The following is a 23,555-nucleotide window of genomic DNA, read 5'->3' as shown; positions in this document are numbered from 1 at the left end:
TCAGCGTTTTCAGAACATTTTTGGATTTACTTCGAGATAAGAATTCCACTCCACCTGACAAATATTTTTTGTAGGGGAATCCTTCTCTTTTAAGCTCACAAACTGGAAAATAGGGTAGGGGCTCCTAAATTTACTCTCTTATAGGAGATAGCCTTTTCTTTAAGTTGTATCAAGCCTTTTGGAGCTCAGAGTGACATTTCACTTTCACAACACTTTTCTGTGACAAGTTTGGCTGTTGACAAAATAGAGGGTGTTAAAAGGTGCATTTCCATTCAGAAATGCATAAGGAATGTAACTGAAGGGCTCTTCGTTGACATTAAAAAATTACAGTAAATTTAAGATGATAAAATTGGGGGAAGTTCCTTCCATTGCCAAGAATACAGACTATAATTTATAAATAAAAGTAAAAAATAAAAATGAAACAACCCCACCCTGCTGCACAAACCTTTAGATCCTCTGGCTGTGGCTGGAATCTGCGGCTTCATACACTAACTTGTCAGTCTTTGTTTTGCGTCTGGTGGCCTATGATGAAAAGAAAGACATATGTTTGCTACTTGCTATCAGCACCATCAGGACCAAGAAGCTAGTCCGGACATACCATGCAGGCAGCTTATCGGACGATCTCCACTAATGGAAACATTCTGCTACAGAGATGTGTGTTACAGTGGATTAGTGACAGTGAGGATTAGTAATGTTTAGTCCTGGAATACCAAAGGCAACATAGCTGGTAATAGAAAAGTTTATTGTGATGAGCGAGGGAAGAATTTTACGATTTAGAGAAGGCATGTTTTGAAGAGGAAGAGAAGGAGGAGGAGGACTACATGCATGCATTTTACCTCCATGCTCTGTTGTGTGTTCATTATTTTGCAATGCCCCTTGATCACTGCTCTCGGAGGAATTGCTGCAAGCACTTACGCTACACGGCCCACGGCAGAAACTACTGATGGGTTCATCGTGATCAAAAGCAGGATTAATTCTTACATTGTTCTCCGCACTGTATGGGCTGAGAGGAGGGCCGCTATAGAGTAGAAGATGTTTGTTTTATTATTAGACTTCCTATTTGCAGCTTTTAACAGGTCAAAATTTGAAAGAAAGGAAGGAAGAAAAGGTAACAGGAAGGGTTGAGCTGCTTACTCCACATTAGTCCTGCTTTTGCATTTCCATCGTAATTTAATTATTAAAGTGATGAGGAGGAAAATGAGGCATAGTAAGCCTAGCATCACAGCTTTGGAGATGTTGGATCGGGCAGGTGCTGGAGTGTATTTTGTGCAACGCTCTCCTCTGTTTCTACGTACTGGGCATCTAAAATGTGGAGGGAAAGCAAAGCAAAGCAGTATATGTAAAAAAGTAAAACAAGAAGGGCGCAAAAACCAAACTACTTATAACTCAGAAGAAACCATGTAAGTGAGCATACCCTTAAGGAGTTTCATTGTTCAAAGGGAACAGGGCAGGAGGGATTTGCCCTTTGTTTGATTCATGCAGGGGCATCACTAGGAGTGTGTGAGGTATGTGGACTGCACTGAATGACATCCTAAGTGGGGGTGACACCATTGCTTCCCAATCTGTAGTCTGCCTTTTGGCAGACATGGACTGTGGCATTTGTTTGCCTGCATCTCTTTAAAATGCTGGATATCATACTCATGCTGTATGACGTTGTAATTTAATGGTGTAATTTTAATTTTGCCAGTTGCTTTTTTCACTATTGCCATTACATTCAGTGAATTGTGATTTATGAGTAACATTAGTACAAAAAACATTACTAAGGATTCTGTATGGTGTAGTACAGGAGGAAGTCAATGTGGAATGACATCATGGTTTATTGCACCAGGTGACACCAAGCCTAGATGAATGCACATAGCAAAGGCTTAATGTAGCCAGCATGGTGTAGTGGTTTGAACATTGGATTATGACTCTGGAGACCAGGGTTTGAATCCCTGCTGAGTCACTGTGTGATCTTGGGAAAGTTCCACTCTTTCATCTTCTGAAGAAGGCATGGCAAACCTGTGAACAAATCTTGCCAAGAAAGCCCCTGGGGGTTGCCACAAGTCATTAATGATTTGAAGGTACACTACCAGAAAACAGTCATGCATGAGTCACACCTGAGACACCAGGAGCAGGGCATCACTTCCATTCATATAGGATGACAGATGTCCCTATTTTGATGTCATTTCAGCAACAGACCTTTAAATATATCTGATTAAGCTGTTTTTATACTATATTTAAGGCTATACAGTATATATACAGTCTAAGCCGAGAGGCAGTGTGATGTAGTGGTTTGAACATTGGTCTAGGACTCTGGAGACCAGAGTTTGAATCCCTGCTTAACCACGGAAACCCACTGAGTGACCTTGGGAAAACCACACGCTTTCAGCCCTAGAGGAAGCCAATGGCAAACCCACTCTGAATAAATCTTGCTGAGAAAACCCTGTGGTAGCCTTAGGGTCAGCATAAGTCAGAGATTGCTTTAAGGCATGCAACAAATAATTTTATGCAATACAGTACTATGTTTAATACTATATTGTCATATTTTTCTTGTGAATGACCTCAAAAACTTATCGGGCACCCAATAAATGCTATTTAAAAAGTGAACAATAATGAGAATCACAGGCGGGATACAAACCGCCGCTTTGCGGCGCTTCCCCGCCGCCGCCCCGCGCGGGAGCTGCAGCAGTCAAACCGTGCGGCTCCCGCGCGGAGCAAAAAAGAAGCTCCATTTCGGAGCTTCTTCTTGCGGCGTCTCTATGACATCACGAGGCGCCTGGCACGGACTCGCGACGTCATAGGCGCCGCGACACGTCTGGACGCTATGCGTCCAGTACGTAAAGATGGCGGCGCCCATGTAGAAGGGGCGCCGCCATCTTGTACGTATAGGATACGTACTAGGGTTAGGGGGGTGCGGAAGCACCGCCCCTTCCTAACCCTAGTACATATCCTATACGTACTATATGGCGGTTTGTATCCCGCCACAGTAATCTTCTGTAACTTGGGCAAGTATCTGACCAGCATCCTTTCACTCAGCCTCATTTTTTACATAGAAACATGTACAGCTCTGTCTCCCATCACATGCACAGTGAATTATCAGATACGTACCTCAGAAAACTCCATGTACTCGAGCTGGTGGAAGGTCCTATAAAGAAAATAAACTGTACCTCTTCTTCCCCACAAGTGGTGTGTGGGTGGGGGTGAGTGTGTGCTGGGGAAGGGGTTGTCTGAAAGTCTTAAAACATAGCAGCAGTATCCGCATTCCTTTCTCCCTAAGGAGAATATGTAGTTCCATTAACATCCAATTCAATCTACTGTATACTATCTGCTGAGATAACTGAAACATTAACTGTCAGTAGCTTTTCGAGATCACCCAAGGGATAAGCAACCTTTGGTCCTTCAACTCCCATCTGTTCTAGGTGAAGGCCTGTATCAGTTGTAACTCAAAGTACCTGGAAAACCAGTTTCCACACCCCTAGATTACATTCTGGATTGTATACACTGTACTCTTGAAATACACTAAATCTAAGTAAAATCAGATCCATTGTACAGCTTACAAGTATGTAAAAGCAGATGCTTAATAAGGCGCTTCCACTAAGTTTCATGCTGTAGCTTCTAATTTATGTGTGTATGAAGCAGAGTTAATGGCATGATATAGAAAAAGCACAAGATGACACTGAAATATGTCCATGTATGTCAGCATTGTTACTCCGATAAGTACTGTGTCTCCAGGGAGGATCTTTCCAATCCTGCTGTCCGAAAATCTTTACCTGGGAAAACAGGGTTTGACAGGAAATGTTCTGAACTCTCTTCTTGAACTGTGTTCCCTCTCTGGATTTTCTTACCCATAGTTGCATTATATTTCATATCTATCAGTTGCACAGCAGTATCAATAGGCCTGATTGTGTTTGGAGTCATTTACCTACCTACAGACTGCCCCTCTTCCCGGGACCAATTCACACTTGTCACCATTAACACACAGGTGGGGTTCAATCTCGCACAGACTCTGGCATGGCCGTCCATCTTTTCGTACATAGCCAGGTTTGCAAAGACAATCTGCTTCTTTAGTCCAGTCATTCTTTACGCAGTGTGAAAATTCATCACATGCCATGAACTTGCAAGGGTCCGCTTGATCAGCTGTAATAGGAAGGAAGAAAGTTTTTAAAGTGGATTGATTGATACAGTGCCTCATGTAATTTGGCAAACATTTACTGAGGCTACAGAAGAGACTTGCCACAGGTATATAGCACTACCGCTGTGTCTGTCATGTAATATACTGCATATCTTAGAAGCAAATGACCTATCCTAAAGGCACCAAATCCTCTCTGACCTTGAAAGTTAAGCAGGGACTGCTCTGGTTGGTCTTTGCATGGGAGACAGCCAATGAATACCAGGTACTGTAGGCTATACCTCAGAGAAAGTAACTGACAAAACCACCTCTGGTATTGCTTGCCTAAGAAAACCCTATGACATTCATGGGGCTGCCATAAGTCAACAGGCATGCACATACCTTAGAAACAACATTGTCTCTTTTTTTTACATTCACAAACATCAATTATATGTTTTCTTCATACATTATTTCAAATGTTTGTAAGCCACCATTTAGGGGAAACACTATTTCAAGTTAGCTTCCATAAAAAGTTAAAATTCAATTAGCCATCAAAGTAAAATAAACCATTACCAAGTCATCATTATCATCATTGATATGAATCAATGGCAAAATGCTAATCAACAATGGTCCAGATCCAATTGCTAATCTCAACTGGTGTAAACCTGTTAAATCAATGTCTGAATCATAGATTAAGACTTATGTAAATCCCATGATTTAATGAGTCTATTCTAGCATTCGGAAAAAAATTCAAGATTAGGGATCTTGCTTCACACAGAAAGCCTTCTTGTGAACAGAAACCTCTTCTTGACAGACGCCTAACTTTCTACATCAGTAATGTGGTGATGGAAGAGGACGGGACCACTCGGATCATGTGATGGAGTAGACAGAGCTCTCTCTGTGAGTAAATTTCTGTTTGTGGACTAGGGGAGGAAGCCATCTTTGCTGATTTCCCTTCTCTTCTAATTCCTGATGTTTCAGAGGAAACCACCAGAACAGAACTAAAGTGGTTTGGTGGCTGCAGATGGTAAAGGAAACTTAAAAGAATCTGCCCCATAGTTCCTGCTGGATCACATGTCCTCAACAGGTCTCTGTCCATGGTCTCTGTCTTGCTTGATGAGTGGGGGGGGGGGGGATGGAAAGCAAAGTATCAATTACAAATATTATGGGCCACTGTTGGAAACAATGATCTGAAGCCTAGTTTTTCTCTTCATAAGCTCAAACCAATCCCATGTTCTGATGTCATTACACCAAATGTTTACCTGCCCCTAGCAGCCAACAGTGTAGAACATGGCAGATAAATGATGTCAGGACATGGGGCAAATTACACACACATCTACTGAGGGGAAGGAAGAGAACGCACTGTTGCCATTTACTATTCTTATTTGCACCAAAGTTCACCCTCATTGTCCCAATGTGTTCAGAGAACAGGATTCCCAGCTCTTCTCCGAAAGATAAAATAGCAGTAAAACCTCTACTAATTTCAGTTTCATATTCCTGTAATTTTGTTGTAGTAATCAGATTCGTGAATATGTCCTGCACACGCACGTTAGCGCTGCCCATAAAAGTGTATCTGTTCAATTAAAGAATCATTAACATGAAAGGCTATGGCAAAAATTCCAAACAATCTCACTATGACAAAATTTAAAACAGAGAAAAGTTGCTACGTCAGTTTGTCTTACTGTAGTGCCAGTGGATTCAATGCTCTCTGGCAGATTAGTGTGTCAGACACTACAGTAATATCTCAGAGTAAAATTCAGACTTGCTCTAGTTAACTTTTCCTGGAACGAATATACACCTGCAATTGTTTAGGCATAACATCAAGGGCAAATGCTGAGAGGTTTACAGAAAAGAACCCAATGCACATAGGTAGAGAGATAGGTAGATCAGTAGACTGGAAGACGGACAGGCAGATAGCCTGGTGGAGAGATGGGTCTTCAAGTCCTATTGGCCCCACAGTAATGGTAAAAGATCAAGAGAGATCACATGCCCCACTTGTGGTATAGTTGAAGGACACAATAAAAAGTAGCTTTACATCCCTTCCACAAAATTCAGTTATTACAGTGCCCTATATTTGAATGTGTGTTTTCAAAATGAGGCTACACAAAGGTTCAGTGCCATTTTAAACTATTTTCCAAACTATTTTAGGCTTCATTCCATCAAGCAAGCCTGGTGTTCTGTTCCAACCCTAGCAAGAGATCTGGATGAACTTTTTCCATTCTAGGTCACCATGGCTGCAAGATGTATTCCAGGGATGAAGAAAAACATAGCAAGGAACAGTGCTCATTCAGAGAGCAAATATCAATAGCACATCAGAAAGAAGGTGTATGTCTGAATTCTATGCTGCGAAATCTCATGCAAGAGATTGGATTTGTTTCTCCTCTTTACACTGCCTCTAGTTTCCTTTTATAACATTTATTTTTTAGTTATCTGAAAATTTCAGAAGTGTAATTGTGGGGGGGAAATTCTAAAAACTCAAGCAGCAAACCTTGGATTGACTTAAAAATTAGGACTTGCTCTCAAGGAGTGTTTCGCCTGTATCCCACATACTACTGAAGTAGGGTATGCATGAAAACATGAGCCTCTCTGCTGTACCCCACTCCAGTCTAGCAAAAACTGCATACAGAGTAGAAATAGTACAGTGAGTGGGGAGAAAGTGCTGAAAGATGAAGAACAGAAGCTCAGCAATATGGAGGGGTAAAAAAATATGCCCAATAGCAATATGTGACAGGCAATATACATTATTACTTGATAAATGCCAAAGGCTCTTGAGTATGTTTGTGTGTGCAAATGCTGATATGGTTCATCCTCATGAGAAATGACAAAATGCCAGGAAAGAAAACAATCTCACTGCAACACAGTGAGTTATAATCTCCTCATCCCATTTCAGAGACATTTTGTACATTTTTGAGACTTGAGTTTTGTACATTCCTGCAGCACAGAATTGGAAACTCTGATAAATGTTCCCTTGTTTGGTCAGTTTAAAAAACAGTGATGTCAAATGAGTTGTTTGTGTCTTTTTTGAGCAATTGGCCTCTCCTGTTGTGCTTGCTGCTTTCATCTTCCTAACTACAGAACGAGAAAGATGCTAGATGCTAGGGATTGGAGGCTCCTTAATAGGCTGTTGCCCTGAGCTGAGATGGACTATCTGGGGGTCCATTCCCTCCCCCACCCCCCACACACATACACACATCTGTGGTATGTACACACATCAGAAAGAATGCTGTCTTGGAAGATTTGCCTCTTAGACTAGGACTCTTGGATGCATTACTGAATGGTCAGATGGGAACACAACCTGTTCTGACCTCTTTTGGGCTGGTTTTGCTAGCAGTACTTTATGTAGTATGAAAGCTTCCATTTTAATCAACGACCATTCCCCGTAGAAAAATCAAGCCTTTATAAACTTGACCCTATTGTGTCTCATTCAATACAGCATCCACATTCTATCTAAGCTTGTAGGATGTTAAGGAAAAGGAGCCTTGAAGACTGTTGTCAAGACAACGTGTTTAGTTATGATGTTGGCAATAGATGAAGAGTCATTGCTTTGCCATGTCAACATACTCCAACATATTCCAGCAGAACATGGTGTTCTGATATCTTTGATCTGTGGGAAAGTGGAGAACTTCTGTTCATGATGAGAACTATGTGTACAGCTTTCTTTGATTTCAGTGATAAGGTAACCCATAGGTCTTGAAAGCAGAACCACCTACAACCACTCATAAAATCACAACTTCAGCTAAATAGTTTACATCATATAACTGGCTTGTCATTTTTAGATAGTTGTCACTGTAATATTTCATTCTGCTTACATGTGTGTTCAGGAGCTTTCATTTCCCATAGGTTGCCTGCCACTTTCTGTGCCTCTTCCCTGCTCTCCTATTTCCAAACTGCAGCTAGTTTTCTACCATTAAGAACACTGTTTCCTACTCCACCCAAGCAGATAATCCCTACTTAATGTGTACTTATATCACAGCAGGGTGCTAATATCCCATTATGTCATGTTCTTTAAGAGTGAAATGCCAAAAAAGTCAGAGTGGGTGGGAGGAAAACTCAGAAACTCAATGCTGTGGGAACAAATTCATCAGTTCTAGGGAATGGGAGACCAACTGAACAGATGTTCCTGCAACAGCTGTGTGTGATTCTTAAGATCAGCGCAATCACAGTCTCTGTCAGCAGCAGCATGCTGTACAAAACCAACTGCCAGTAATGATGTACAGTAACATCCAAGATCCACAAAACAGTGATTCCGCTTTTGGGCCAACCAAAAATGCACCAAGTATATGTTGCAAACTTTCAAAGCTCCACTGACTTCTTCATCAGGCAAGGTGTTAAAAATCATACTGGAGAAAAGAATTGTGATGATGTTAGTCACAAGCTTTCCAAGTATTATAAAAAGGGTATCACCGTTTTGTAGATTTCAGATGTTATTCTACTTTGCTATATGGCCAACACGGCTACCCCTGGATAGGCCAGTAATGAAGTTAGGCTGTGTTACCACCAAATCTTTTTTCTGAGGCTGGGAGTGACAGTTTACAGTACCACATCCTGAGAAAATCTATGCTTTAGATTTCCTTGCAAGAAAGTAAGTTAATTAAAGAGCCACTTAGTTCTTTGCAATAATCCACATGGTGCTTCTCCAGCCATCAAACAGAACACAGAACAATAACCTAAGAATGGATCCAATGATTTAACTGAAATTGTCCTGTGAGAAAAATAATGGAAAAACATGCAAAAAAAAAATCTCATAATCTCACTCAGCCCCAGGGGTTAAATGTTTGAAGCTATTAATTTCCATATATAAGAATTAAATAAGTGAAATCATGCATCTCTAATGTCTATGTTCCCTGCCCAAATTGTACTTTTCCCCCAGTTCTTGATTTTTGTGTGGACTAAAACCTTTGTTGTGGACTAAACATTTCAGTGTATACAACCCACACCTACAGTACTTGATATCCTGGGGTCTGTACAGAGTGAGAAGCAGTTCTCAGAGAGAAGGCCTGTTTCTACACTTGGAAGACAGCATGGGAACTGGTGACATGACCAAATGCTTACAGAAGAGCAGTCCCTTTGGTTTCTCTCTCCCCTCCATCCCATCTTTTACATCACCTGGCTCAATATCAAGTGAATAGCTGTCAATTTCAAGATTAAGACGCTGAGCTGCTGCATCGCAAAAGTCCTCCAATACACAATGGACAGCCTCTGTGATGTTGTATGGCACCGACTTGGCAAACTTCATTTTACTGTTGACAATCACACTTCCATTGCGGAAATTGAGTATTTCCAGTTGTTTAAACCCTGTGAGGTTGGACTGTAGGTAGGGAAGCAGCTGCAACAAAAAATAAAAAGGATGCAGTTTTATTGTAAGCTCCTTCCTCCATGTCATTAATTCCACTTACAGACACTTTTCATGGGGGGGGGGGGGGGGACATAAATCCTCTGTTCTGTTTCACTGTATTAACCAATTTTACCTTTGCTATCAGGTCATGTTTCTCAGTTAAGTGTTCAGTGTCAACCTCTCTAGAAAGATCTTTTTAAATAATCTATTAAAATAGATTGAGTGCAGTTTTTTTCTAATTTAATTCATAGGGTGCAGTCCATTTAAAAAGAAATCAGTGGGACTTAAACGTGCCTAAAGTGAATTGTAGTGGTAGGTGAAGGATCCTCATAGCTTCCTGTGGGTTTTGCCCATAGTTGGCTATACAAAAGAAAAGGAAGACACCTGGAAATTTATGCAATTCCACAAAGGCTGCAATGCTGAATGATTCAGCATAGTGTAGTAGATCTGTATGCAGACCAAATATCACACCAGAACAGCCTCCAAAGCCCCCAAACCCAGCTCAGCCATTCCCTGCTTTATGGGGATTGGACAGGGTTGCAGATGCACTTGGTTATGTCAGCATAGCCAGTCATGAAATGAGTAGTGCTGGCAGACCCCAGGTGACCTTTGTGCTGATGTCATCATTTTGCATCTGGCTTTGGTGAGCTGCTTCTGTGATCATGTCCATGAAACTAGAAACGGCTGGGAAGAGGGCTTCAGAGGTTTTTTAATAAGGGAGGGGGGAAATTTAGGTGATTCAGATTGAAGAAAGGAATACCAACCTCTACAGACCCAGAAAACACCTTTTCTCCAATAAGAGTGAGAGTGGTGAAGTCTCCTTCTTTGGAGGTCTTTAAACAGAGCCTGGATGGCTATCTGTCAGGAGTGCTTTGACTGTGTGTTCCTGCATGGCGGGGGGGCTGGACTGGATGGCCCTTGTGGTCTCTTCCAACTCTATGATTCTATGATTCTAAGAGATATGTCCCTAACAGGAAGTGAGCCAATATGTGTTTGAGGTGTTGCAGTAAATGATATTGCATGGGTAGAGTGGGCCCTTGGTAAATGCTGGGGTTTGATTCTAGGACCCTTCCTGGATACCGAAATCTATGGCTGCTTAAGTCCCATTGTATATACAATGATATACTAAAGTGGCATCCCTTATATAAAATGACAAAATCAAGATTTGCTTTTTTGGGGGGGGGTGGGGGGTGGGGTGGGGTGGGGGGAGATTGTCAAGTTGTGGATGGTTAACTCAATGGATGCAGACTCTGTGGATATGGAGGGCTGACTGTATGTTTTTCCAGGCTATTGAGCCATTCTGTTTTAAACAAATGCTATTTTGAAAGATCAAAATGAATGTGGCTGCTCTCCAAGTGGACTCTGAAGGCCTTTTGCGGGGGGCATACTTTCAGGGTCTGGCATGGTTGCTCAGAGAGCAACCACACTGGATACTGAATGAGCACTCCATAGGCTGCAGCACTGCCTCCCTCTGCAGCAGTTTGGACAGGTGGTGGCTGAGGGTGGAGCAAGATGATCCCCCCCACACACCAGGTGACACCAACCTCGGTGACAACACTGTCTGGAGAGGCAATATCTTTTCCTGGGTGTTTCTCAGACTGTTCCTATATAACGAGAGTTCTATAGCATTAATGTCTTACCAAGCTCTGCCAGAGGAAATCTCTAAATATCACCCCTTTCCCCAGGCACAGAAACCAGTGTGATCATTCCTGCTGCCATTGCAGCGGATACTCCAATGACCTTGAATGTGGCCATACTGTAGTTTTAAAGCATTTTAACTGCCATGGGCAACTGGAAGGCCCGGATGGGGTGAATGAGTTAGCAGCAGGTGGCTGCTGCCCTACTGCTGGCAGCCCTCTGAACTGGGTGTCACCTTAGGTAGTGATGCTATTGCTTTATTTTTAACTTGGTCTGTGTGCATGCGTATGTGTGTGTGCATGCGCACCCCTCAGAATCAGCTGGGAAAAAAAGCAGAATTCTCTCTCCTGGATTTCTAACGTACGCACTGAAGATCAGAAAGAGGAAGAGCTGCTGTTTTCTCTTGGCTGCAGAACACTCAGATGGTTCCTGAACACCTCAAATGCTCACCTGATCACTAAACAGCTGTGGGAGTGTCTGCCTGTCCTTCAAGAAGAATTGCATCAGACAGAACTGCAATGCAGGTTCTTGGACTCTAGTTGTGTCCCCTTGTTTGCATAGGTAATTGAAAGCAGGCTGCAGTTCTGCATGTGCTTTCTTGGAAGGTAATGTTCAGTCAAAACTGGAGTAATTGGATGCACATGAATGGCAAAGGAGAAGAAGACAGGATGTCAGTTATGTATCATTTTAATTGTAGCAGGAATGGGATCTCTGGATGCTGTTGGATTTCAACTCCCATCAGTCTCTGCTAGCATGCTTGATGGCTAATCCAGCAATATCTGGAGGATCACACATTCCCCACCCTTGCTGATTTGTGTTTACTATTCAAACTTGGGCTGAAAAAGCTAAATGTGATAAGATTTTCTTTCTAAAATATCAACCTACCAGCTGCATGAACTGCTGTTCAAGTGCCTTGTATTCTGCAGAACTCCGATTGAAGAGGTCATCAGAGAAGCGCATGTTGGTGACTCTCAGGCTGAAGAACACCACCAACTCTTTGCCTTTGGCTGCCGTTGTCATGGAGCTTGTAGTCACATATTCCAGTGGAGGAGCTGGGGTCATGTCTGGGATTTCTGGCATGGCATAGTAGCCGCTTCCCTCCTCCTCCACCGTTGCTGGGCTCATCATGTCAATTGGGCCCAGTTCAGTGGCAATGTCCTGCACTCCCACATCAAATCCTGTAGGGATGCCGCCATCAGTTGCTGCTGTCCATACAGAACTTGTTGCTTCAAAAGACTGGTCTATGACAGCTGAGGGGCCACTGGTAGCTGGCAGCAAAATGATTTGTTCTGTGGGGCCCAAAATATCATCTTCAGGAACAGAAGTGGGCAGGCCGGGGGAACCAATGAAGTAGGGCATTGTGCTCAATGTGGCAAAAATGTCATCGCCAGAAGATTCCAGCTGGCCTGCAATCTTTATGTCTGGAGAAAGAAATTAATGTTAATACTAAGCAGCATGCAGCCTTTAACAAAATCACTCACTAGCAGAACTGAGGTGAGAAAGTTTTTAATATTGGTAGTGAAGGTGGAGCCTAAATACTTTAAAGGCACCAGATCCTGTCTGAGCTTGGAAGCTAAGAAGAGTCAGCCCTGGTTAGTACTTGGATGGGAAACTACCAGTGAACCTCAGGTGCTTTAGGCTATTTTTCAGAGAAAGGAACTAATAAGACCAACTCAGTATCCCTTGCCTAAGAAAACCCTATGAAATTCATGGCATCACCACAACTCAACAGATGATTTGAAGGCACATATACACAAGAGAAGAGAAAAGATTGCATTACAGTACACAGCCATGTTAGTCTGGAATGCAAAGGGATCTTGTAGCACCTTTGAGACACTAACTGTGCCAAAGAAGTTGTAGCATGAGCTTTCAGAGACTTGAGAGATTATTGCATGCCCTTTTTGCCCAATCCAGGCACAGTCTTAAACAGGTGAAAACAAATTTTATTGCACACCTCTTTTCTTAACTTAGCTGCATTGCATGCGCAATCCAGACTCCTGGTGTACTTTCCAAATGAATGTTACTTTCCCATTCTTAGAAAAGTATGCCAGGAGTCTGGATTGGGTACGTGATATGGCTGAATTGGGCAAGGAGGCATGCAATAAGATCCGTTTTCACCTGTTTAAGCCTGTGCTCAACCCATGCCCAGATTGGTCGAAAAACAATTTTCCCCAAGAATTATCTCCTTGGTCTATTCCCTCAGATACATAATTGAATTAGGCAATCAGAAAAACCAGGACTAGAATTGGGGGAAATAGCCTATTGACTAGTTCAGAATAGTGTCAGTAAGGATTATTTCTTTTTCCCAGTTCTTCCCTCTTTGGGAATACTGGTGGTCTGAGTTGCAGTGGCTCCTAAACTTTGGTCCTCCTGCTGCTTTGAAGTCCCAGCCAGCTTGGACAACAGTCTGAAATTCTGGGAACTCAAGTCCAAAACATCTGGAGGATCAACGTTTGCAAACCACTAGACAGCTGGCAGCACCATTTTCTAACACTCCATGGCAGTGCTCAGTATGGTGTAAGTTTCTTCCCTCTTCATGTGCAGACTTCTCCCCCCCACCCCACAATTTGACTAATTAAAATCTAATGTAAATTAAAATGGCAACATAATAAAAACAAGCAGATCAAAAGCAGTTGTAGCAGCATCCAGGAATGCCAAGAAAAAACAGCAGCAAATAAAGAGATCAATGTTCAGTCTAGATTCATTGTGCCAAAGGGCAATAGAACAACTCCCTTTGTCAATCGGCTATATGACAATCAATAAGAAGAGAGGTGCCCATTCTTAGGTAGGGAGTTCCACAGTGTCAGAGCCACTACATCACAATGTAGTCCCTTGCTCCATTCCTCTAATAATAATAATAATAATAATAATAATACGTTTTATTTATATTTTCCCGCTTCTCCCGGTGGATCGAAGCGGGATTACAGTCAGAGTATATAATGGAACAATACAATACAAGTGCAGTTACAAATACAAATACAAGTACAGTAATTCTAACAACAATCATTAAAAACAAAATATAAAAACAATCTTCTATCTAAAAACATGTGATATGCCGATCCTGATTAATATCTTGGGGTAAACTTCTGTTAGGGAATAATATTCTTTATAAAGAGTCAGGAGGGTATGCTAATCGGAAGAGGTAAGTTTTCAAGGCCTTCTTAAAGGCATCCAGAGTAGAAATAAGTCGAATCTCTTCCGGGAGATTGTTCCTTGTGTGTGAGGGCCATAGCCGTAAATGCTCTTTGGTGAGTAGTTGTTAATCACACTTTGGGATGTTCAAGTAAATACTTCTCTGTTGTTCTGAGAGTGCGGGGCGAATTGTGTAGGGAGAGGCGTTCCCTCAAGTAACTCGGGCCCAAGCCATGTAGGGCTTTAAAGGTAATAACCAACACTGCCCGGAAGCTAATTGGCAGCCAGTGAAGAGATTTTAATACAAGTGTTATATGGTCTGACCTTGAGGTTCCGGCGACCAATCTGGCTGGAGCATTTTGAACTAGCTGAAGCTTCTGAACTTGGTACAAAGGTAGCTCCATGTAGAGCGCATTACAGAAATCTAAACGTGAGGTTACTACTGTTTCAAGGTCCTTTTGGTCCAGACCGGGGCGCAGTTGGCATGTCAGCCGAAGCTGGTACCAAGCATTCCTGGCCATCACATCCACTTGGGATGATAACTGAAGGGATGAGTCCAGGAGTACTCCCAAACTATGAACTTTGTCCTTTAGGGGAAGTGTGACCCCATCCAGGACTGGGTGGCAAATTTCTCTATCTGGACTTGGGGTACCTATCACGAGTACTTGTGTTTTCTCTGGATTCAACTTGAGTTTGTTTTTCCTCATCTAGCCCTCTAGAGGAAATGTAGGAAATTGAGCTTCTAAGGAGGAACTTAATATGTGGGTAGGCACTCCTATGGATACTGTTCTCTTTAGTCAATAATGCCATTTAGTACATGCATAGTAATGGAAAGGATCCCAGTGTCACTCAGACCACTGAGGTGACATGTTTTGTGTAATGTCTAGTAAAGGGAACTGTATAAAGATGAATAGCTGTATGTAATATCCATGTGTTTAGCTGTGTGCATGACTGGGAGCTCTGAGTGGTTGGGGGCGAGTCTATGTCCAGCATGTGCCCAGGCTCCCTTAGATAAATATGTGCCATTATATGTGCCCAGGATCACTTATATAAATACGTGTCGCTATATATGCTCGGGTTCCTGTATATAAATATGTGTCAGTATATATCCCCAGGCTCACTTATATAAATTAGTGCAGCTACATGTGCCCAGGTTCCCTTATGTGAAATGTGGCACGGCACAGTGCACATCACAGATATAGCCAGCACGTGTTGTCCTTTTTCCCATTCCATAAAACATAAGGAGGACTAAATAACCATTCTGGACTCTTTCCATAACCAATATTCCTTCTGTAGTAGTCATCCTCTTGAACAAAAACTAATTCTAAACAATCACCTTGGGTATCTGAAACTGTTATCAGGACCATTGGTAACCTACTAGAGACTATGACATTTTCTCCTAAATGTACCCAACAACATTGTGCGATATACAGAAAGACAAAGTGTCTTGTCTCCAACAGTCTGAAACTCCATGTTCTGAAAGAAATGTAATGGTGATAATGTCAGGAAAGGAATTTAGGAACACAGCATGAAGAATAAGGGCCGATTATAGCAGCTTCAACAATAATTCAAGTGAGTAAGGTCGTGTCCTGCAAGTTCCAATAAACATTTATTACTTGGAAGGTACATGCATATTATCATTACACATTTCCCAAGTAATTGGTTTGAAGAATTATCATACATTTATAAATGGCAATTAATGGCAGATTAGATTACAATGAGGTGACTTTGATTTGAGTTTCATAAAAATATTCAACTCTAATTTGTTAATTCTCCCTTCATATATGTCTGTTAGTTTATAAATATATTGATCCTATATTTCCTTGAAAGTTTGCCAATACACCCCTGATTTAAGACTGGATGGTAACAAGGCACAGCGTGCGTGTGTATCGGGGGTGAGGGGGGGTGGGGTAGTAATGTTCAATAATTACATTTTCATGTTTGAGATTGAATGGGCCTGACTGATTAATAATCTTAATAAATGAATGAACACAGAATGATACACATTTTGTTTAGAACATATGGGTTGTATTCAGTGCTACACTTCTAGAAGAGCAGAATTCAACATCAGTGGCTGGGGGTGGAGGTCAGTCTGTCCTCCTCCTCCTGCTCCAGAGCACCCTGAAAACCTGCTGTAGATGACTAGAAAACCCTCTGGAACAAATTTTCTATTCCATAACTGTTAAATTTAAGTTCTATAAAGTGGCTAACTTGCATTCTGTGAACAGATCCAGGTCTAACTTTGTACACTGTTTCCGCAGTCCAGTGGGACCCTCCATATTCAAGAACTATGTGACTGGAATCCTGTTAGTGAAATGGGCACATACCTATGGCTTACATGTGCATATGTCTCTTTTTGGATGGATTGCAATGTGACACTCTGCAGCTCTTTGTGCCCTTAGGGTCGCCATTAGTAGGAAATGACTTGAAGGCACACAATAACAATGTATTGAATTCATTGTTTATTAAAGTGGATTTTAGAGTTGCATAGCATGTATGTATTGGGGACATCAGATATGATTGAAGGTGTAGTGTTGGAGAAATTCTTGTTGGTGGTTCACAGTGAAGATAACAGCTTGATTCAGGAATGCATAGATGTATGGGGATGCTGTTTCTCATGGGAAACAAGATGTAGAGGGAAAACTATTCCATCCCAGACAGGGCCCCAGGGTCCACCTTCTTAGGTTGGTAACATGAATACCCAGCTTTTTGGGGGCCATTGACTTACACATTGTAAACTGCTGAGGGAGTGTTAGTTCACTAATAAGTGGCATAGAAATGTACTTGCTATTGCTATTGCTAAAATTGAAAGTGTTTAAGGGGAGTTGGAGGATTAGACCATAGTGGATAGTGAAGCACATAAAGTTTTAGGGTGGTGGTAGTTATTGTGAATATTGGGTTTGTGTTTGGGGATGATAGCAGTTATGTCTTTAAACATATTCCTGCTAACATCTACAGTTACTGGAATAAAGTTCTTGCTGTTTGAAATACAGAAGACTGCTTCACGGAACTGTGGGGGGTGAGGGCAGTTCAGATGATGACAATGTGGCTGGTCTGGGCTCCGAGGGGAAGGAAAAGGAGAGTGCTCTGCAACTGTGAACACACTCCTATTTCTTCCCCCTTTTGAGCTGAGGCAAACCAGTTCATCATATGACTTGCTTCCCTGCTCCCTCTCCTCCCCACCAATAAGTAGAGACAGCAGCTACAGCTCTTCCTGGGGTTTGACAACTATTTTGGACCAGACAGAAAGGGCTAGAGGATAGCCCCTTCTACCCCATCCAAGTAAAGGAGACATACACAAGGGTGGTGGATGTGGAACTACATGGGCACTGCCTTATGCTTGATCTTGGCCTGTGTCTGCCATCATTACCCCCTTATATTAGCAACTTCTTCTACTGTGGTGCTATTGATTTATTAAAATACCAGTTACTTTACGTTCATCATGCTTATGCAGTCACTCATTGACCTGAATCCTATTTGTAGTTCCAGCTAGAGTAGATCAATTGAGTCAAGTGGATTCACATATTTGACTCATTTGTTAGCAACTGATTCAGTGTGTCTGCTTGAGTTGTAGCTATCAAGATGTTCAAGCTATCAACACCAATACTTTTTCATCGTGGATTGCCTAACTAAGATTTGCTCAGAATGTCATTTCAAAGATATTTATCGAACATGAAAATGTAAGACAAGATCCTGTGTCATCATCAGGTATAGCAGCTATGACAGAGTTCCTACACTTTGGAACCATTGGAGCTATATCTGATCCTTTGGATTCCATCCTCCCAAACACCACCTTAGAAACCAGACAGCCACACCAAACAAAGGAATTCTGAGATTCTAGGGAGCACCGAATGATGATCCATCTAGGTCTTTCCTACCAGCAAAGTGTAGTGTAAAAAGCATTTGAATAGGATTCACAGGGTTAATTCCATATCTCCCCTATGCGTGCTTCTGAAGTCTTGCCTATGTGGTAATTCTACACTTAACAATTCTCCAAAGAATTTGTTCCCTGTGATCTTTTCTCAGAAATCATTTATTTTCAATTTGCATCCCCTGGTAAGACTTTTACCATATTTCCCCACAGTATAAAAACACTAATGTAAGTTGCAAAGGGATATTGTGGTATCTTGGAGACTAACTGAGTGAAAGAAGTTGTATCATTATTTTTTGTAGATTTAGTTCCTCAAATGCATGTGGACTAAGGGGCTGTACAAACAATCCTTTCTGAGGCAGCTCTGTACCAACCCTGGATGCGCTGGGTTGGGGACGCAGTAGCCTCATGCCACAACCCCAAACCAGTGCAAATGTAGAAGCTGTGAAACGCGGCTTGTATTTGCACCCTAGAAGGGGCACCATAAGGGCTGCAGCGCGGCCTTATGACGCCCCTCATGCACAGCGCTGTTTGGACGCTGCACATGAGGGATGTCATGGTGTGCACCCTCTGGACGGATGCGTACCAAGATGGTGCCTGGGGCGTGCAGTAGGGTTTGGAAGCGAGTGAATGCTCCACCCTACTGTAGCCCTAGTTCATGGTCAGGCTGGCACAAAATGCCGATCTGGACTGCCCCTAAGTCTATGAAAGCTAATGCTACAATTTATTTCACTCAGAGGCTGTACAGACTGGCTTGAAGCGCTGGCGTGGGGGTGGCATGGGGGTGTGATGTTTGGACCCTGCACACCTGATACTTCCCTCACACCTCCTGCCCAACCACACAGCAGGACATGCATTCTAGACTTTAATAAAGCCGATTTCTGTAAACCTAGGTAATTACTGACTGTAATTCGATAGACAAGGATACTGAAAGAGAAGGGAGTTCAGGATGGACCCTTAAAAGTGTGATACTAAAGGCACAAACTAAAACTGTTCCAATAAGAAGGAAAAATGGGAGCTGTCTAAAGAAACCAGAATAGTTAACTAAACAAATTTCAACTGAGCTAAGTGTTGTTGTTGTTGTTTTAAAAAAAACATGTACAAGAAATGGAAAAAAGAAGAATTCAAGCAGCATATAGCCAATATATGTAGGGGGAAGGTAAGAAAAGCTGAAGCATGAAATGAATTTAGGCTTGCCAGACAGATTAAAAACAATAAAAAGGGCTTTTTAAAGTAATGTCCACAGCAAAAGGGGAAAAATGGTGAGAAGATTGCCAAGTACTAGTTGGGAATAGAGAAAAAGCAGAATAATTCAAAACCTTCTTTGCCTCAGTTTCCTCTAAAAATGAAAGCAGTTCACAACCTGAAGAGCGAGGATTAGGTGGTGTAGTGGGGGAAATGCAGCACAGAATAGGTAGAGAAGTAGTACAGGAATAAAGCTTGCTACTCTAAATGAATTAAAGAGGGTGTACAGACCAGCACTTTGTGCCATCCTGGACCCGAACTAGGGTTCAGCGAGGGCTGAGCCTTTACATGCTGTGCTGGCAGAAATAATTTTAGAATCACTGACAATAATCTTTGAGAATTCATGGTGAACAGGAGAAATCCCCAAAGACTGGAGCAGGACAAATATTGTCCCTATCATCAAAAAAGGGAAAAAAGAGGACCCAAATAATTATCACCCAGTCAGCCTGATATCAATACCAGGAAAGATTCTAGAGCTTATCATTAAACAGATGGTTTGTAATTACTTAGAAAACAATGCAGTCATCAGTAAGAGTCAACACAGGTTTCTCAAAAACAAATAACGCCAGACTAATTTGATCATACACACACACACACACACACACACATATATATATAGTTACAGGCTTGATAGATGAAGGGAATTCTGTGGATGTAGCATATCTTGATTTCAGTAAGGATTTTGACAAGGTTCCTTACGATATTCTTGCAAAAAAGCTAGTAAAATGTGGCCTAGACAGTGCTTCTGTTTATGGATTTGTAATTGGCCAACTGACCAAACCCAAAGAGTGCTCACCAATGGCTTCTCTTCATCCTGGAGTTAGGTGACTAGTGGAGTGTCACAGGGATCTGTACTGGACCCTATGCTCTTCAACATCTTTATCACTGACTTGGATGAAAGAATAGGCAGCATGCTGATTAAATTTGCAGATGATACCAAACTGGGAGGGGTTGTTAATTCCCCAGAGGAGGGGATTAAAATTCAAAATGACTTTCACAGATTAGAGGGCTGGGCTAACGTTCACAAGATGAATTTCAATAGGGAGAAATGTAAGGTACTACATTTGTGCAGAATTTTTTTTTAAAATGCACAGATATAGGCTGGGAGATACCTGGCTAGACAACAGTTCATGTGAAAGGGATCTAGATGCCTTAGAAGACCACAAGCTGAACATGAGTCAGCAATGTGATGCAGCAGCCAAGAAACCCAACATGAGTCTATGGGGACTTTCTTTTGCATTTGTTGAAACCTCTTCTCAACTTCATCCTTTCCCTCAAGAGTCAACAAATATAATGGATATTTTTATCTGTAACCACAGCTATTTCTTCTTACATCCACTGTTAGTGTTCAAGTACTCCCGCTAGGAGAAGTCTTTAATTTAATTGGATCCTTTTGAAATGCAGTATTAGTCCCCTTTAAAGATAAACTCAAAGTTAAAGCCGAGCAAGCAAATTAAACTTTAATATACAGATCTGTATATTAAAAAGGTGGTGGTGTTTTGTTTTTTTTTTTAAAAAGTAGAATTTCCCTGTTGCACTAAATTAACAACAAGATGTAATGCAAAACATTGCTGGTCCTTGTATATGTAGTGGATTTTGGACAGGAATCATTATCTGTCAGCTACTGTGTCATGACTGAGAGCCAGCATTGTACAATGATTGGAGTGCTAGAACTCTAGGAGAGCAGGGTTCAAATCCTTGCTCAGCCATGGAATCTCACTGGATGACCTTGGACAAGTCACACTTTCACAGCCTCAGAGGTAGGCTATGGCAAAGTTCCTCTGAACAAATCTCATCAACCCCCCTCCATGATAGGCTTGCCATAAACTAAAACTGACTTTAATACACACAACAATAATACTATGTCATATGTTCTCATTTATAAGTCTATCTTTATTCAGTAACAGAATTAACTATCTGCTCCTGCTGTCTCATCAGACTTGCACTACTACCAACTGGTACCTCTCAAACACTATTTTGCATCTAGTGTCATATTCATCTAAGTGCCGTTAAAGCTTCTTTAAGGGTTTCTGCACACTTAGATTGTTAAAAATTTCCATTCCAATGCTCCATCTGTAGTGCATAACACATGCCAAACTCCTTCCCATCCTCCAACTGGATTTCCAGCTACATATTTTTCACTTGCATTTTTTTTACCGAACACATCCTAAACGCGCACACACACACACACACACACACACACACACCTCTGCCAGACAGTAAAGGATGACTTGAAGGGCTGTAGTTCTGTAAGTTTAACATTCCCCTCACCATAATTGCAAATGGAAAAAAGTTTGGGTTACAGGTACTGTTCTGAAGATATGTGGGCTCAATGATGGGTGAGGTTGGGAAGACTCTACACACAGCACATATGGATCAGATACCTTCTATCTAAATACAATTTCCCAAGCATTTTTTTACATGGAAGAGCTATATAAACAGCCTATATAGGACAGAGGAAGGAACTGTGCAGTTCTCCACATGCTGAACTGAAGCTCTTAGGTTATCTGGTGCGAATCCTAAAGGAGATTTCAGACAAAGACCTGAGTCATAGCAGTGTTAGTCTGGAATATCAGTAAGAAACAGATCTTGTAGCATCTTTGAAACTAACTGTGTGAAAGAAGTTGTAGAATAAGCTTTCATAGGTAATCCAGACTTGCTTTTTTTGAATGAAGAGATTCGCATCTGCACACCGATTCAGAACTGATTCAGAATCGTTTCGGAGTTCCCATTACGTTTACTGTGGTTGAATCTCTCTGTGCCATTTTAACCCTGTTGCCATTCACATTTTGCTACCGTATCGATTTAAAATAGAGGTGCCTCCATTTTCGGAAATGATGCAACCCGATCCGAATCAATTTGGTAGTGTGGGCACACTACCAAAGATGTGCATCACTATGGTGCTTAGAAAAAGAACCGCTAAGGGGTCTGGTGCCAAATGCACTGGTTTAAGTGGGCTTTTTAGCTGCCCCCTTGCAAACTGCACTGAGTGGAGTTTTATTTCATAGAAATAAACTGGTTCCACACTGGTTTATTTCTGTAGTGTGAATAGGGCCTTGGTCTACTTTGTCAGATGCATGCAGTGAACTGGTGCCCAGAAAGGACCTTTATAATCAGACTGTATAAATAGCCATAGAAATCCACCCACCCTGGCCTTAAGCAACATCATTCCTCCTGCTTTTGTCTCTCAATCACCATAGTTAATGCTTAACTTGTCACCTCATCAGAATACCCACAAGTTTTGCATTTCTATGGCTATTTATACAGTCTGATTATTTAGGTCTTTCCTGGGAGCCAATTCACTCCATGTATCTGAAGAAGCAGACCAAATGTATGAAAGCTTATGCTACAACTTCTTTCCCGCAGTTAGTCTCAAAGGTACTATATTATACTACAGAAGGGGTAACCAAACATCCTCAAAGAGTGTCACCAGAAAATCAATACAAGCTGGAACTATATGGCTTGGAGGGTCCACAAAAGGAGCAATTGGATTTCTGGCAGTGTCAAGTGAGTGAAAATGGTTTTCCTTTAGGGGTGTTCTTTGCTAATATTTTTCTCAAAGGAAACAACAAATAATTTTTGCAATTTTCTCCCTTTTGTGACCATGTCATGAAAAACTATGCTGTTTTTGAGGACTGTTTGCAATTCAGGAATGTTTAAATTCACACATAGCGAGGGTATTGGTGCACAAAACAGCAAAAAAATCAAGCAGATACTGTTTCATGTGAAGAACATACTGTTTTATGCACACACATGCAGAAACAAAGTGTGAAAAGTTTACACAGAGTAAATTCTGAACTGGAAAGATTCTTGTCAGTCCAGGATTCTTCATATCAAGATTTTCCATTCTTTGAGAAACTGTGTTTTTGGCCATTTAAAAACAAAAACAAAAAAAAAAACCACACACAACATTTTCAAGTGTTCTTTTCATCACTACTTTCTTTTATGTAACTACAGGAGTCTATCGATTTGGGGTGGGTAGAACATAAGTGTCAGGTTGGGAGAATATTTATCCCATTCTGGAACACCTAGGTACTTCTGCCAATAGTAGATTCATGTCAACTCCCTTTAAATCATGTCTATATATAAAACCACAGAAGGAAGGAATTCCCTTTTACTATGAATACTCAATCTGCCAGAAGCCCAATAAAGAATTCCATTTCATTATTCAAATACCATGCTGCAGTTTTTTGGTGCAATCACATTTCCCAGAGCCTCAGGGATGGAAATGTAGCATCTTTTTG

General features: G+C 41.6%; 1 protein-coding gene across 7 annotated transcripts in view; it reads right to left on the bottom strand.

Moving 5' to 3' along the window:
• The window catches only part of IMPG1 (interphotoreceptor matrix proteoglycan 1), a 131,600-nt gene that overhangs the window by 3,077 nt on the left and 104,968 nt on the right, over positions 1 to 23,555 (bottom strand). For 5 of the 7 annotated variants that reach the window (XM_089530885.1, XM_089530886.1, XM_089530887.1 and 2 more), the window contains 6 exons: positions 11,949 to 12,484; positions 9,197 to 9,416; positions 3,909 to 4,119; positions 1,135 to 1,302; positions 837 to 1,018; positions 446 to 522 (listed from right to left, as the gene is read on the bottom strand). In XM_089530885.1, coding sequence (XP_089387011.1) covers positions 497 to 522; positions 837 to 1,018; positions 1,135 to 1,302; positions 3,909 to 4,119; positions 9,197 to 9,416; positions 11,949 to 12,484 — 1,343 coding nt within the window. In that variant the 3' untranslated portion in view covers positions 446 to 496. The remainder of the gene's footprint in view (positions 1 to 445; positions 523 to 836; positions 1,019 to 1,134; positions 1,303 to 3,908; positions 4,120 to 9,196; positions 9,417 to 11,948; positions 12,485 to 23,555) is intronic. The other 2 variants (XM_089530890.1, XM_089530891.1) reach the window with 1 other exon arrangement.

Source organism: Sceloporus occidentalis, unplaced genomic scaffold (genome assembly GCF_023333645.1).
Source record: "Sceloporus occidentalis isolate IW3139 unplaced genomic scaffold, rSceOcc1.0.p SCAF_6, whole genome shotgun sequence".
NCBI classification, from domain to species: domain Eukaryota; kingdom Metazoa; phylum Chordata; class Lepidosauria; order Squamata; family Phrynosomatidae; genus Sceloporus; species Sceloporus occidentalis.
This window is presented reverse-complemented; position numbering and strand designations above follow the sequence as displayed.